Source organism: Myotis davidii, unplaced genomic scaffold, assembly GCF_000327345.1.
Source record: "Myotis davidii unplaced genomic scaffold, ASM32734v1 scaffold118, whole genome shotgun sequence".
NCBI lineage: Eukaryota > Metazoa > Chordata > Mammalia > Chiroptera > Vespertilionidae > Myotis > Myotis davidii.
In genome coordinates, this window is record NW_006290441.1 from 2,171,672 (window position 1) to 2,187,229 (window position 15,558).

General features: G+C 40.9%; 1 protein-coding gene across 1 annotated transcript in view; it reads left to right on the plus strand.

Moving 5' to 3' along the window:
* Window positions 1–15,558, plus strand: part of SBF2 (SET binding factor 2) — a 314,832-nt gene that overhangs the window by 235,203 nt on the left and 64,071 nt on the right. Inside the window, exons 18-22 of the mRNA XM_015563741.1 lie at window positions 6,824–6,994; window positions 9,177–9,439; window positions 11,040–11,212; window positions 12,323–12,396; window positions 13,856–14,051. Coding sequence (XP_015419227.1) covers window positions 6,824–6,994; window positions 9,177–9,439; window positions 11,040–11,212; window positions 12,323–12,396; window positions 13,856–14,051 — 877 coding nt within the window. The remainder of the gene's footprint in view (window positions 1–6,823; window positions 6,995–9,176; window positions 9,440–11,039; window positions 11,213–12,322; window positions 12,397–13,855; window positions 14,052–15,558) is intronic.

The window sequence follows — 15,558 nt, forward strand, 5'->3', positions numbered from 1 at the left end:
GGATGTGTTTTCTGTTATTGATGATGGATACTTCAAAAAATCCAAAAACTGGCAGGATCATCAGCCATTGATGGGTGGGGATTATTTAACACTTACACAGCTATAAATATTATTGTATAATCAAGTGAATAAATAATCTGATGAACAGAATAAACTGGTGATTATAATAGAATCAGGGGCATAGAAAGGGAGTGGACTGACTATTCTTGGGGGGAAAGGGGTGTGGGAGATGCAGGAAGAGACTGAACAAAAATCGTGCACCTATGGATGAGGACAGTGGGGGGCGGAGGGGGGCGTGGGAAACGGGGGGAGGGGAGCTATGGGGGCGGGGGAAGAGGAGCAACTGTAATAATCTGACCAATAAAGATTTAATTTTAAAAAAAAAAGAAACAAAATTCTGTAGCTAATCTCCTTGGGTTTGAATCCAAGCTCAGATTCTGCCACCTCCTGGCACTATTTTCTTGGACAAATTGCTTAACTTTTCTGTACCTCAGTTTCTTCACCTTCTAAAACTGAGGTAATAACAGTACTCACCTCAATAGATTATAAGATTTCTGTAAGGACTAAGTAAGTTAATAAATACATATTGTGAGGGCTCAGTACAGGTTAAATTATTATAATTATTATTTGTTATTATTACCGAATAAGTCTAGCAACTTAATGTGTCAAAAACCCAAGGTCCAGAATAAAACACAATATGGTACCATTTATACAAAGTTTTAAAAACCTGCCAAAAAGGGAGGTGGGTTGGATTTGGATTCTGTCTTTTATTTCTAAGAATACCAAACCCAGGCAAAGGATTTGACAATAAGCTTGTATTTGATTTCTACTAATTTCTGAACCACACAAAATGTAAATTGATTTATTCTTGATCTCTCAATATGTACTAATACAGAGAATCATTAGAAAGATAGGTGGTTGAAGGACTTCAACCCTGTCATTCCGGCTGCTGACATTGGCACATCAATGAACACTGGCTAAGGCTGGTGAATGCATGTACTTCTTCTGCAGAACTTGTGTGTGTGGACTTCTAGGCATCCCGGGAGAGGTTTGGTTTACATTGTTATGAATTTGAGGTTGCTTGCACTGTTCAGTCTTAGAGGATCAGGTAGTAGAACAGGGAAATTTTACTTTTTCACAATCTCCTCTGCTTAAAGAATTGGATTACTCACTGTTTTCTAAATCCCACTGGCTAATCCACACACTATCCTAAATACTCATTGTTTATAGGCCACTCTCTTCTTCCCCTTCTGAGTTGTGTTTACAAAGAGCCAGTTGTGTTTTGTCCCAGTTAATTACACAGTTTAGTTTAATATTACATGAATTGTATACTTTGAAAAACTTCAGTAAGGGGTAAATGAAACCTGCAGTATAATCCTACATATATTCTTTATGAATATATACTGGTAAAAAACATAAATGGGAATGAAAAATACCTACTTTAGGGTCATTGCTTCCTCTAGGAGAGGAGGGAAATGGGATCAAGACAGGTACACGGTAAACTCCAATCAAAGCAAGCATGTTTCAGATTTGACAAATATAGGTTATAGATACATATTTTTTTCTATTTCTATCTTCCTTTTGTTTGTCTCTCAAGACTAAGCACTTTCAAAGCTCATCAGAAGCTACTCAGAAATTAATTCCTAAAGTGACTTAACATCCAGACTTGGTCGGGCCAGTGTAGAATCATAAAGGGATGGCTGGCGCCACCCCTGAACTGTACAATGAGATACATGTGTATTCCAGAGCCAGAATGGATAGGAAATACTCAGCAACTTACACAGTGAATCTTTGTATTCTGCATTATTCTTTAAGACCATTATAATTTTATGGAATCAATCCCGCCAGCTAGCTTTTCCCCCTGAAACCTGATTTGCCTCTGAGCTCCCTAATTGGAGCCTTGGGCCTGGAGAGCAAACATGTCTAGCCTTACACAGGCCTCTCACACTGATCTCTTAAGCTTTCCCTTGACCAACTCATCTCTGAGATGGTCTGTGCCCACTTATTTGGATTTGAATCTGGCCTGCTTGTTGGTGAGCCTGTGAGTTTATTCTCCATATCCTGTCCCATGCTGGGTTTCCTTTGAATGCTCTGTGGAAAAGGAATGGCATTGCTTAATCTAGTACATTTGAGGCTATTTCTTCTAGATAAGGAAGGAAGTCAACACATTCTTAAACATTCTTTTAAGAATGTGTTGACTTCATAAAATTGCATGGCAAAATATCACTTTTTTCTTTAGGACAGAATCATAAGAATCATGAAGTCTAAAGTAAACACTTTTGCCAACATTGGAGGGAGACATGTCATTTGACAGCAGCATTCCCTACCACCATCGCTCCCCACATTGCGTGTAGACTGACTCTCCTTGTGCAATAAAGGTCATGAAGCTGGAATGCCGGCCATTATGAGAAACCATCTTGGGAAAGTTTTTTCTTCAAACCAGAGAAGTGATTAAAATTGGGAGATAGTTTTATCCACAGAGGCTTATTTTCTTTGTTTCCTAAAACAACTACTACTATCACAGGATATACCGAATCTGAAACCCTAAACAGTCGCATTGCATTTTTCTCTAGATAATTATACTGTGGCTTTGTTTTGTGAAATATCTTAATTTTTGTACCTTACAAAAATGATGTAGAATAATGGAAACTCTTATTTCTATTTTCTTCTGCCCATCTTGCTGTGTGACCTTGGATAAATCCATTTTCTTTATAGGGTCTCTCAAGTGTACGGTGAGGACATACAGCATTCACCTCTCACCACCCACTTTCTAGCCCAGCCAGACCTCAAAGTTCCATTTTTGCAATTCCTTTCTGAAGCCCTGATGGAATCTAGGCAGAATAAGGTGCTACTGCCCTCTGCTGGTCCTAAGAACACACCTGCCTATCAGTGCCATGGCCCTGCCCACCCTCACGTCCAGGGACACAGTGCCCCATGCTTGCAGTTGAAAAGATATAGCAGGAAACCACAAAGAAAACAGGCAGATTTCATGTTTGGAAAAATAATATTTTGAGTATTTTGGAATTAATGATCTGGATGCATGTCTAAGATGCCTTGGTCATTTGTGTCTGTCTTGCCACCAACAAGTGTTTATCCTCTAACCACTTCACCCTGCTATAATTCTCACCGAGAAACCAGCTGCGGGTTCTAACCCTTTGGGCTACTGCCACTCTCTTTCACACCATGTTTCTGCCTAGGAACATATACAGTTCACTCTTGTTCAACAGATTTAGGCAAGTTTTTGCATATTCACTTTTAGTTTGTAAATAAACAGGAAGATAATAACCGGTCCGTGCCAAGGAAAGTGAATATGCAGTGTCAGTGAGAAAAATGCTGAAGGAGAAAGGCAGGGCTGTGGTGTGCTCTCCAATTCCTGCAGAGATGCCAAGTTGTAATAAGATTTATAAATAATAACTTCTGTGTGTGGATGACTCTAAAAGCACTTTAAGTGAGAGCCTGGTACAGATTTGTTAAGCGCTTTTTCTGAGCTTATCTATACTAACATAATTTTAGAATTCTAACATGTTAAGAACTGCTATATTACATTGCATTTGTAACAAGTGGTGCTGCCTCTGTCTTCATGAGGAAGACAGTTGAGAATTATGCTTTTATCTTGAATTTTGTGCCTTTAATCTCTTTCCAAAATAGGCTTGTGCACTGCTACAAGGTCATTGTTAGTCCTTAGAATTCTTAGGGGCAAAAAAAAGTGTACCCCCCCATCCCATCTTGAAAGGGACTTACATATGGGATAGAGAAGTACATAGACTCTCGTAGGCAAATTGATATAGCCATACTACCTCTAACTACACAGGTACTGCATTTCGTGGTATGCCTGGCGCCTGTTCCAGCTCTAGGTTTAGTCTGCTTATTAAAATGGTTCAAAAGAAAACTTTTCTTATCAGAAACTTTAGTTCTACTGATAGAAAAAAGATGAACTCCATTCCAAAGAATAAAATGGACAAAAAGTGTCTAACTATTGAGAATGCTACCTGCTGTTTGCTAAGAAATGATGGAATAAAAAATGTTGAAACATCTTTTATCTTTTAGAGGTGAAAGCAATAGCTGTGAAAAGATGACTCAAATCATTAACTGAAATTCAGCAATGTAAATTATCTGAAATTTAAATGCAGGGGGTATTTGAGATTTTGCTGCTCGGCATATGTCATCAGTTTGGCTCAAATAAACACTTATAAAAAATTCAAACATGCCCTAACCGGTTTGGCTCGGTGGATAGAGCGTTGGCCTGTGGACTGAAAGGTCCCAGGTTCGATTCCGGTCAAGGACATGTACCTTGGTTGCAGGCACATTCCCAGTAGGAGGTGTGCAGGAGGCAGCTGATCAATGTTTCTCTCTCATTGTTGTTTCTACCTCTGTATCCTTCTCCCTTCCTCTCTTTAAAAAATCAATAAAATACATTTTAGAAAAATATTAGTAGTTGCAGCATAAGGTTGGGGAGAAGGACCACTTCCTTGGAGTGCTCCTGGGGATGCCATCTCCATTAGGGGAGGCGTTCCAACAGCACAGAGCACTTAGCTGTAAGGGCAAAGGGGCCTTGCAAAGCTCACTTTCCTCTCCTTTTCCCTAAGAAGGGAGCTGCCCCAAGGAGCATTAACTGTTCCTCTTCCCAGCAAATGGTGCCCCTGCAGACGAAGCCTGGCCTGTGGATGAAAGGTCCCAGGTTCGATTCCGGTCAAGGACATGTACCTTGGTTGCAGGCACATTCCCAGTAGGAGGTGTGCAGGAGGCAGCTGATCAATGTTTCTCTCTCATTGTTGTTTCTACCTCTGTATCCTTCTCCCTTCCTCTCTGTAAAAAATCAATAAAATACATTTTAAAAAAATATTCAAATACAATAAAGTGCATTATCAATTTGAAATCATATCAGAGGTGTCAAGGCAGAATATTACTTTGGGAAACAAAATCCTAAAGTGCAGAAAAAAGGAACAGACAGCAGTGCTAACTGGTATTTAATGTGTTTTGTGATTTGCTTTCAGTTCCTTTGCAAGACAGTTTGGTATCATAAAAGCAGGGGCATTGGAACCAGCAAAGTCTGCCCTTTAAACCACCACTTATGTAATTGTTATATGACCTTGGGCAATTACTTAAACCTCCCTAAACTTCTGTTTTCCTTAAATTGGCAATAATAACGCACTTACAAGATTTTTAGTATTAAGTGAGATATATAAATATTTATGAAGTTTCTTTTTTTTTAATATATTTTATTGATTTTTTACAGAGAGGAAGGGAGAGAGATAGAGAGCTAGAAACATCGATGAGAGAGGAACGTCGATCAGCTGCCTCCTGCACATCTCCTACTGGGGATGTGCCCGCAACCCACGTACATGCCCTTGACCGGAATCGAACCTGGGATCCCTCAGTCCACAGGCCGACGCTCTATCCACTGAGCCAAACCGGTTTCGGCATTTATGAAGTTTCTTGAGTGCCTGCAAGAGTTAGTTTTCCTTCCCTCTGTTGTTAATCACAGAGTAAGGGTAACTGCCACTCTGAAGCCCAGCAGGAGGTCCTGGAAAGGAAGGTTTGGTTCAAGATTACCTTCCTGTACCCAGACTTGGTTACCAGGAAATGCCCTTGAAGCTAGGACAGTCGCTAGGGAGTATGTGAGCCAGGCAACAGCCTGGTGGGGAGGTCAATAGCTGGAGTGAGCAGCATGGAGGGTGCAGTTACTCCTGAGTCTCAAGTTCATGATATGCCCTCACTCTGTGTGAAAGACCAAGCTGTATGCGCACTCACATTTCAATTAATACCCCTACCACCACCAAAAAAACAAGGTGTTCTAAAGCCATGTATAAGAAATTTTAAATTATCTGGAGTTTTATAATTAGGTTGCAGTGGATTTTATGTGTTCTAATTGTAGTAAAGCTACCAACTCTACAGTGCCTACTGTGTGCATAGTCTCTAATTCATATAATAGCTTTCCTTTTTAGCTGTTGCTAAAATGTTCATTTTGATAGGTAAGGTGACTGAGATCTGAAAGGGTTTTCCAGCAAACCCAAAGTTGCCAGTTAAAAAAAATGAGTAAGTTGCCCGGCAGGGGTGCCTCAGTGGTTGAGCGTCAACTCATGAACCAGGATGTCACGGTTCGATTCCCAATGAGGGCACATGCCCAGGCTGTAGGCTCCATCTCCAAGGGGTTGTACAGAAAGCAGCCTATCAATGATTCTCTCTCATCGATGTTTCTATCTCTCTCTCCTCCCTTCCTCACTCTGAAATCAATAAAAACATTTTTTAAAAAAACAAAAACACCACAATGTATTTCCAGCCATCACTGTCCCAGGAGCCCTAGTTACAAACCTTTAAGAAAATATGCATAAAGCCCTTCTTCTCAAAGTACACATTTTTGTATTTTTTTTAAAAAAAGGAGAATATAAGAAAATACCCATGTACCTACCTATTTTTGCAAAAAGGAAACGCAGGAAAAATAAACCAGAAATCTAGGATATTGGTTACTGACAAGAGAAGAGGTTGAGCCTCCACCCATGAATCAGGAGGTCACAGTTCAATTGTGGGTCAGGGCAGGTGCCTGGGTTGCAGGATACCCTGAAGGGGGCGTGCAGGAGGAAGCCCGCTGTTGATTCTCACCTTGATGATGTTTCTATCTCTCTCTCCTCCCTTCCTCACTCTGAAATCAATAAAAACATTTTTTAAAGTAAGTTGCTAGTTGCTAAGCTTATACTGCCATAAGATACTGTTTAGATAAGTCATTTGAGCACATCTGTGGTTAACTGTGGCCCCTGTAACCTTCAGAACTGTCACAATTCTACCAGCCCCATGGTGATAGATTTCATATTGTGTGTTCTCACAGAAACTGGCCCCCGGAGTCAGCCAGTTTGCTTACACCTGTGTGCAAGACCACCCCATTTGGACAAATCAGCAATTTTGGGAGACAACCTTTTACAATGCAGTACAGGAACAAGTTCGCTCCCTGTATCTCTCAGCCAAGGAAGACAATCATGCCCCGCATCTGAAGCAGAAGGTAAGAGAGATGAAGGAAGGTGCATGTGTGGGTCAGGATCCTGGCTTCAAGGAAAGTGTATTCAAATGTCCCCAGGGCAAAAGGAAATATAGTCACTTTCCTACCAATGTGTATGACATTTACTTAGGGAGCAATGTGGTGAGCATCTTTCTTCTGTTGATTTCTGACATTCCCTTTTTTTTTCTGTAATAACTTCTCAGTACAGTTCTTTAGCATTAGAATTATTTTATTATCTATATATGTAAAAGCCTAAGCGAACGGCCAACCACCGTCCTACTGGTGGCTATGACGCGCACTGACCACCAGGGGCAGACACTCATTGCAGGAGCTGCGGTGACTTGGCAGCTGTGGTTCTTGGGTGATGCACCCAGAACCAGAGAGGAGGGAGCCCTATTCCAGGGTGCGTCACCCGAGAACCACCCTCTCGTAATCCGGGACCCTTCGGGCATGTTGGAGAGCTTGTTTCGGCCCAATCCCTGCAGGCCAGGCTGAGGGACCCCGCCCGTGCACAAATCCGTGCACCAAGCCTCTAGTATTTTAATAAATAAGAATTCCCTGGAAACAATTATAAGATATTGAACAGAACAAACACACCTAAAATACCTAGGTACATGTCTTTGTGCCTTAACTTCTTGAAGAAATGTCAAATTCAACTGATCGACTTTAAAATAAATGCAAAATTTGTTAGTCCTGCTCAGAAGTATGCCAATGCCAACAATTAATCAAGGTCATCTTTTAGTAATATTCTATATGCTTCTATATTTTTTATCAGTATAAAATATTTTTGCGAAAAATATTTTAGAACAGAGACAATTTGTTTTTAATTCGAAAGAGTAGCTTAAATTTTTGTGAAATTTTAAAATGTTCACTAGCTATCTGGTCTTGGCAATTCATATTACCTTCTGTGCCTAATTCCCTCATTGGTAAGATGAACAGACATGACTATATGAGATTTTAATGTCTAATACAAGTAAAGCACAGTGAAGAGTGCCTGGCATGTAGTAAATAATAAATGTTAGAAATTTTCATCCTCATTAATTGAATGAGGCCAATTAAAGCCTAATTGTCCATGTGGATTCACTTTAAGAGTAATTTTTCATTCTGTATGCTGGGCTAATACTTACTGCTGACCCTTTCCATCATTCTCTATTTTAATTTGGCCTTCTATTTTGTGAGATAAAGCTACTGAGATATCTAACAGAAACTACACAGCAGTATTCAAATACTCGGTGCCTCGTAAACTTAAGCATATTCTTGGTCTGATATTGAGGGTGGTAAGAACAGAACTTTAATAACAAACAGCACTGTCTGACATCTAGCTGATGCTCCAGATTATTGTTGTGCACTGTTGGTGTGGATGTAATTTAAACTCTGATTTTTCTTTCATAACACCAAATACACTTGGGTAAGGATAAACACTGTTAGTTTGAGGTCATGCTCCAGAAATAATTGGGCTGGTGGAGTGCTTTTGGTATTGTAATGCTAACACTGTTATCTCTCAAAAGCATTCATAAAGCAAAAACATGCTCTGTGTCCTGTATTCTAGAGAAGTCCGTCTCTGAGCCCCAGGTTAGATACAAGTGAGACTGTAGGTGGACTAGCTGTTCACAGCTATAAATGCTATGCAGCTGTCAGTTCATGTTATTGTTTAACTCTTCGCCCTACCAGGAAACCCCTCTTAAAAATCCCACAGGTACCCATGTCCTCATGTATAATGTTTGACACCCACATTTACAAGGAAATCTAGTTCTGTATTGTGACTGATCATTCCATCTTCTTCTCCAAAAGAACAGAAGAAATGTATAAGAGCGTTAGTAATGATACTTGAACATTCATACCTGAGCATTTATAGGTTCTCAGGTTGATAATTTGTTGTAACTGGCAACCAAAAAGGGGTGGAGCCACAGAGGTAAATAAATGCAGTGAAATGTCAGCAGTGAGAAGTGTATCCACCTGTCCATCTGTGCTTTGCTACAGCTTCCTCAGGTTTGTCACATGCTTCCACTCAAGGCCTGCTGGATCTGGGTGAAAAGGAAGACTAGGTTTGGTTTCGTTGTTGTGTTATGTTTTGTGTGTATGTTTACACCTTTGCTGATATAGGCATTTAATAGATGAATTATGGGAACATCTTCCATGTTTTCTGAAGCTTGTAATGCATTTGGATTGTGTCGCTTTATTTTAGGACAAGATTCCTGATGACCAATATCAGGAGAAGACAGCCATGGACCTGGCGGCCGAGCAGCTCCGCCTCTGGCCGACACTGAGCAAATCCACGCAGCAGGAGCTGGTGCAGCGGGAGGAGAGCATCGTCTTCAGTCAGGCCATCCACTTTGCCAACCTCATGGTCAACCTGCTAGTCCCACTCGATACAAGTAAAAACAAGCTCCTACGGACCTCAGCACCCGGCGACTGGGAGAGTGGGAGCAACAGCATTGTCACAAACAGGTACCGAGACGTGGGCACACAGACCCTCCTTTTCCTGGCTTAGCAGAGAATGTATGCTATTTTGGACAAATATTGCTGTACATATTTTAAAAATTAACCATTTTCAAACTTGCTCAGTTCTTTTCTACTAAGAGACCGTCACTTCATCTGACTTCTTAACCACCTCCCATACTCTCTTCTCTTTGTTGACCTGCTTTTTCCAGTCTCACCAGCTGCTGATCCAGCCCCTCGTTCCTTTCTGCCACAGCAGTTTACAGAAAGTGCTTTGAAAGGTTACTAATGACCTCCTTCTTGCTAAAGTGATTATTTGTTTCTAGGCTCTCTTTTCCTCAGTTACTCCTTACATTTGCCTGGAATCACGTCCTCATCCTTGCCTTCCTCTCAACCCTACAACAACTTTTCCTACCACTGGGAATGAAACCCATGGACTGCAAGGCTTGGTGGGATCTAGCCACTGGCTACTGCTCTGACCTTATTTCCTATCACTTTTCTGTCGGCCAAACTTACCTCCCTGCTAAGCCTAATGTCAGGCACACTGAGCATAGTACCCCCTCAGGGCCTTTGTGCTTGTCCCGCAACCTGGGACACTTTCCCTGAAAGAATCACTCCTTCCCTTCATCTAGTTCTCAGCTCAGATGTCACCTCCCCAGAGGCCTTCCTGACTAGCACTCTTTTTCCTACCTCGCTTCTTTTTTTTTTTTTTGCCTTCATGACGTTTTCTACAACCTGATTTTTACATAGTGAGGGGCTAAAGCACCTAAGTTCTTTAATGATTTGGGATGATATGATGCCATATTCATTGCTTAGCTTTACTTTAACACTAGCATGGTTGGGTTTGGGGGAAGGAGAACTGAGTAGGTTAGAATAGGCAAATGAGTCTTTTCCATGCTCAGCCGCCTAAAAGAAGGCAGAGGAAGCGAGCATTTGTTCAAAGTGGGAACTGTTGACTAAGCAACAAGGGCAGGGATTGAAGTTTCACATCTGCTCCACTTCAGACTTAATCCCTTCCTGGTGTGAATGTAACACCTACGGTAGAATGATGGTTTCAACGTGACCAAAAGGGTTGCGATGCTCTCAGAGAGAGAGAAATATCGGACAAGAGAAGGGTTCATAGAACAACTTGGTTCTCCCATTTGGAAGAATGGGCTATTTGCTGAAAAATGATCTTTTACTTTGCCTACCAGGGAACATGTGCTCCAGTTGCCAGAGGGCAAAGATAGCTGCTACTTTGGCTCAATGTGGTAATTAACTTAGGAGGACAAGTTTTTCTAGAAGGTTCAAGTATCAGATAATAAGTGAAAGGGTCCTCTTTTTGCTTTATATTCCATAGTTCCTGGTTTCCTTTTAGGAAAATCAAAGAAGGTACCTTATTCTTTAAAAAAAAAAAAAAAAGGCCCAAAGGACAGTCTCTGACAGTAGCTTCCAAATGTAGGCAAGTAGAATATGTTTCACTGTTGTCACTTATAAAGGAGCTGTGAGTGAGCCTTCTGCTTGGGTAGACGTCTCTCTGAGCAAGTTTAAATTGCATGGAAATTGTGATATGGTAGTGATTTGTCACATTTTGAGAACTGACCATGATTTCTTTCCTTGACTTTCTTAGTATTGCAGGAAGTGTAGCTGAGAGCTATGATACAGAAAGTGGGTTTGAAGATTCAGAGAATAATGACATTGCCAATTCTGTTGTGCGTTTCATTACCCGCTTTATTGACAAAGTTTGTACAGAGAGTGGAGTTACTCAGGACCACATCAAGAGCCTTCATTGCATGATCCCAGGTAATCACTTTACAGATATTAGAGAACCATAATATTGTAGGTAATTGAGTAAGAATTGTTATGGGTCTACTTTTTCCAGCTAACAACCTGTAATACTTGTCTTCTGTGGAGTGAAGCCATGCTATTTACAGTCCTCCCTTGATATCCATGGAGAATTGGTTCCAGGACACCACCACCCCTTCACTGATACCAAAAATCCATGAATGCCCAAGTCCCTTATATAAAATGGCACAATAGCCCTGACTGGTGTGGCTAAGTGGTTAGAGCGTCAGCCTGCAGACTGAAGGGTCCTGGGTTCCATTCCGCTCAAGGGCATGTACGCTGATTGCAGACACATCCCCAGTAGTGGGCATGCAGGAGGCAGCTGATTGATATTTCTCTCTCATCGATGTTTCTAACTATCCCTCTCCCTTCCTCTCTGTAAAAAATCAATAAAATATATATTTAAAATGACACAGTAGCCCTAGCTCGTTTGGCTCAGTGAATAGAACGTTGGCCTGCGGACTAGAGGGTCCCAGGTTTGATTCCATCAAGGGCACATGCTCAGGTTGCTGGCTCAATCCCTAGTAGTGGGTGTGCAGGAGGCAGCTGATCAATGAATCTCTCTCATCATTGATGTTTCTATCTCTATCTCCCTCTCCCTTCCTCTCTGAAATCAATAAAAATATTTTGAAAATATAATAATAAAAATAAGATGGCATGGTATTTGCATTAGTGAAATCATAATATTTTTCCTTTTATGTCTGGCTTATTTTACTTAGCATGTTTTCAAGGTTCATTCATGTGTAGTAGGTATCAGAACTTCATTCCATTTATTCTATGGAAATACCACATTTTGTTTATCCATTCATCTGTTGATGGACACTTACTTGTTCCCACCTTCTGGCTACTGCGGATAGTGCTGCTATGAAAATTCACTTACAAGTATCTGTGTGAATCTTTATTTTCAGTTCTTTTGGGTGTATCCCTAAGGAGTTGTTGCTGGGTCTATGTTCAACTCCTTGAGGAACCACCAAAATATGATTAGTTTTTAGTTCTAAAATATCCAGAATTTGTTGTAATTCTGCTTGTTTTGTGTCCTTTTGTTTTGAATACTCTGACTCATCCTAGGAATTGTAGCTATGCATATTGAGACCCTGGAAGCAGTGCATCGAGAGAGTAGAAGACTTCCACCTATACAGAAGGTACTGTGTCAGACCACGTGCTTCGGGGGTAGAACATCCCTTCTTAAAAACAGCAACAATAGACTGCTGTGCCCCAGGAAGTGCCTTCTCCTAACCTTTTACAGAGACCAGCTCCAGTTTTAATAATACATTACACTTCCAGAGGAGTCCATCATGTAGCTCCTCACAAAAAGGATACTGTTCAGCAAAGAGCAACAGTGACCTCTTGTTGAGTTGCTTTTACAGGCAGGTCATAAATTATGAACATTCTAACTTCCAAGACCAAGCCAGGATTTTATGTCTTGCCTACTTCCAAAAAAAGGACTTAAGGCAAGTACTGTACGAACACCAGGTTCTTCGATCTCTATACAGTGCGAGCATACGTCACAAGTATCTGGGAAGTCGATTAAAAAATTGAGAGCCCTGAGCCCTGCCCAGCCTCCTGGTTCCTTATTTCCCACTGCAGCACCCTGGGACTTGGCCTGGGGTCTGTCCTTTAACAAGCCTCCCAGTTGATGATTTTGCAGCTCGCCTGGCACCAGCCTGTGGGCTAGGGTTCAGGACCCGCTTACCTATACAACAGAATTATTAAAAATAAATTCGGAGGAGAAATCAGAAGCCAGGTGGGTAAGAAATATAATGTCATCAGAAACCTGAGAAACAGTGGTTATTAGGCTTTTGGCTTTACATTTAGCTCCGAGCTTCTTAGAGCCAAGAAAGAAAAATGCTGATTTATTTTGTTTTTACTGCTTTAAAAGGAAGCATAAGTGATATTCAAGAGAGATGGATTTTTTCCTAGTACTGAACTCTTCAGAGGAGTGAATCTTGTGGTTTTGTATTTCCCAAGATGTGTGAATGTTCATCACTTGGCCATTTGTTGTGTGAATCTTCATTAAGGGCCAAGAAGGGTGGGTCTTTTTAAAGATGCATCCACTTTTTTAAGTTCTTTTTTTTTTTCAGTTTCCAAACATAACTGAGGCACTAAAGCAATACACATTGTGCAGAGTTGAAGTCCCCTTGTCTTGCCCATCCCCACCCCACCACTACCCTTAACCATGAGAGCACCACCTTTAACAATTGGCTCATATTCTTATACTTTTCTTTTAACAAAAAGGGGATCGTGATATATATATATATTTACTACTGGTGTTTTTACTTAACAGTGTATTCTGGATATTATTCATTCTACATTAACACATATAGATTCATGTCATTTTTTTTAATTATTGCATTGAATAGATGTTTCAAGCATTTTAGTAATTTCCAGTGATTTTCCTTTTAATAAGCAATGCTGCAAAGAATCTTCCCACATTTGCACAGAGATATGACATTTCTGCCTCTTCCCAAATCTGTTTTGTCAATTTTGGCTGCCTAGGATGTCTGGCTCAAGTTCTTTAGATCTGTAACTTGGAAAGATAACCTTGTCTAAGTGTTGGAAACCCCACAAGAGTGATGTTTAAAATGCTTTTTCTGTTGTTAGCCTAAGATTCTTAGACCTGCCCTGCTGCCAGGAGAAGAAATTGTTTGTGAGGGTCTTCGAGTTCTGCTGGATCCTGATGGGAGAGAAGAAGCCACTGGAGGCCTCCTGGGAGGCCCACAGCTGCTGCCGGCCGAAGGAGCCTTGTTCCTCACCACGTACAGAATTCTGTTCAGGGGGACACCCCACGACCAGCTAGGTATGGCTGGTGTTTGCCATCAGAGTATGGATATGTATGTGCTGCATGAGGATTTGATTTGCAGATCTTTCCAAATTCAAAGTCAGCTTTTTGCCACGAAGGGTTTATTAAGAATACGTTTGTCTGTCACAGCTAATGATAATTTCGATCATAGATTCTTTTTTATCTTTATTGTTGAAAATATTACATAGGTCCTCCTTTTTCTCCATTAACCTCTTGCAACCCTCACTCATCCCCTCAACCCCCCAGACCCTCACCACCCTGTGTCCTCAGGTTATGCATATATGCATACAAGTTCATTGGTTGATCTCTTCCTACCCACCCTCCCCTGCCTTCCATCTGAGGTTCAACAGTCTGTTCTGCTTCTGGATCATAGATTCTTACTAGAAGAACCAAGGGTATCTTCTTAACAGTAAATTCACTGACACGATCATAATTTCATTGGCAGCATATTGTGACTAGGTATAGTCACAGTATCTGGTTGCTAGCAATGCCCCTTGCTGAATGGCCCCACTTTCTGAGCCCTACAGTTAACTGTAAAGCTAACTTTTTGGAACAATGTGCTAAACCCCAGGATTGTACCAACGAATTAACTAACCCCACCTCTCTCATCGCATTTCAACTAACCCCATTTGGCTCTTAGCAGACAACTTCTCTTCTATCCACTAAATTCCTTCAACTTCTATTTCTGTTTTCTACTTCCCATCACTCTCTTCTTTATTAGAAAGGAATAGCAGGTCGTATCAAGTCTGAATCATCTTTTTGAAATCAGTATTTGATCTTAAAGTGGTTGATGGAAAAGCATATTAGATTTAGGGAAAACAATTGGACTCCAAATCAAGAAGCTCCAAATCAAGATGTCGACATCTTAGTCTCCTGGCCTGACTAGGGTTCAATTTCCCCTGTTATAAAATGAGGGAAATGAGCTTGGTTAGTGATGATGCAGTGGTTCACAACCTTGACTGATGAATTTGGATTATCTAGAAATCTTAGGAAAAAAACACACAATCTGGGCCCAACTCTCAAACATTGAATTCAAATCTGACTTAGGATTCTAAGAATAGGAGACGTAGACCTCTGTATTTTTAAGCCCCAGAAGTGCTTGTGTTGCCTACTGAGGACTGGGAACCATTGGGATAAATAGTCACTAAAGTTCTTTCCTCTTCTGATGTTACTCATCCAGCAGTATTTGATGAGTACCTATTTAACTATGTGCTATGCATTTTGTTAAATGGTGGGATTCAGACCTATAAAATGTAGTGTCTTTAAAATCTCACAGTTGGCCCGGCTGGTGTAGCTTAGTGTTTGAGCGTCAACCCAGGAACCAGGAGGTCACAGTTCAATTCCTAGTTAGGCCACATGCCCAGTTGACAGCTCGATCCTCAATATGGGGCATGTAGGAGGCAGCTGATTGGTGATTCTTTCTGATCATTGATGTTTCTATCTCTCCTTCTCCCTTCCTCTCTTTAAAATCAATTTAAAAAAACACTTTTTAAAAAATTTCACA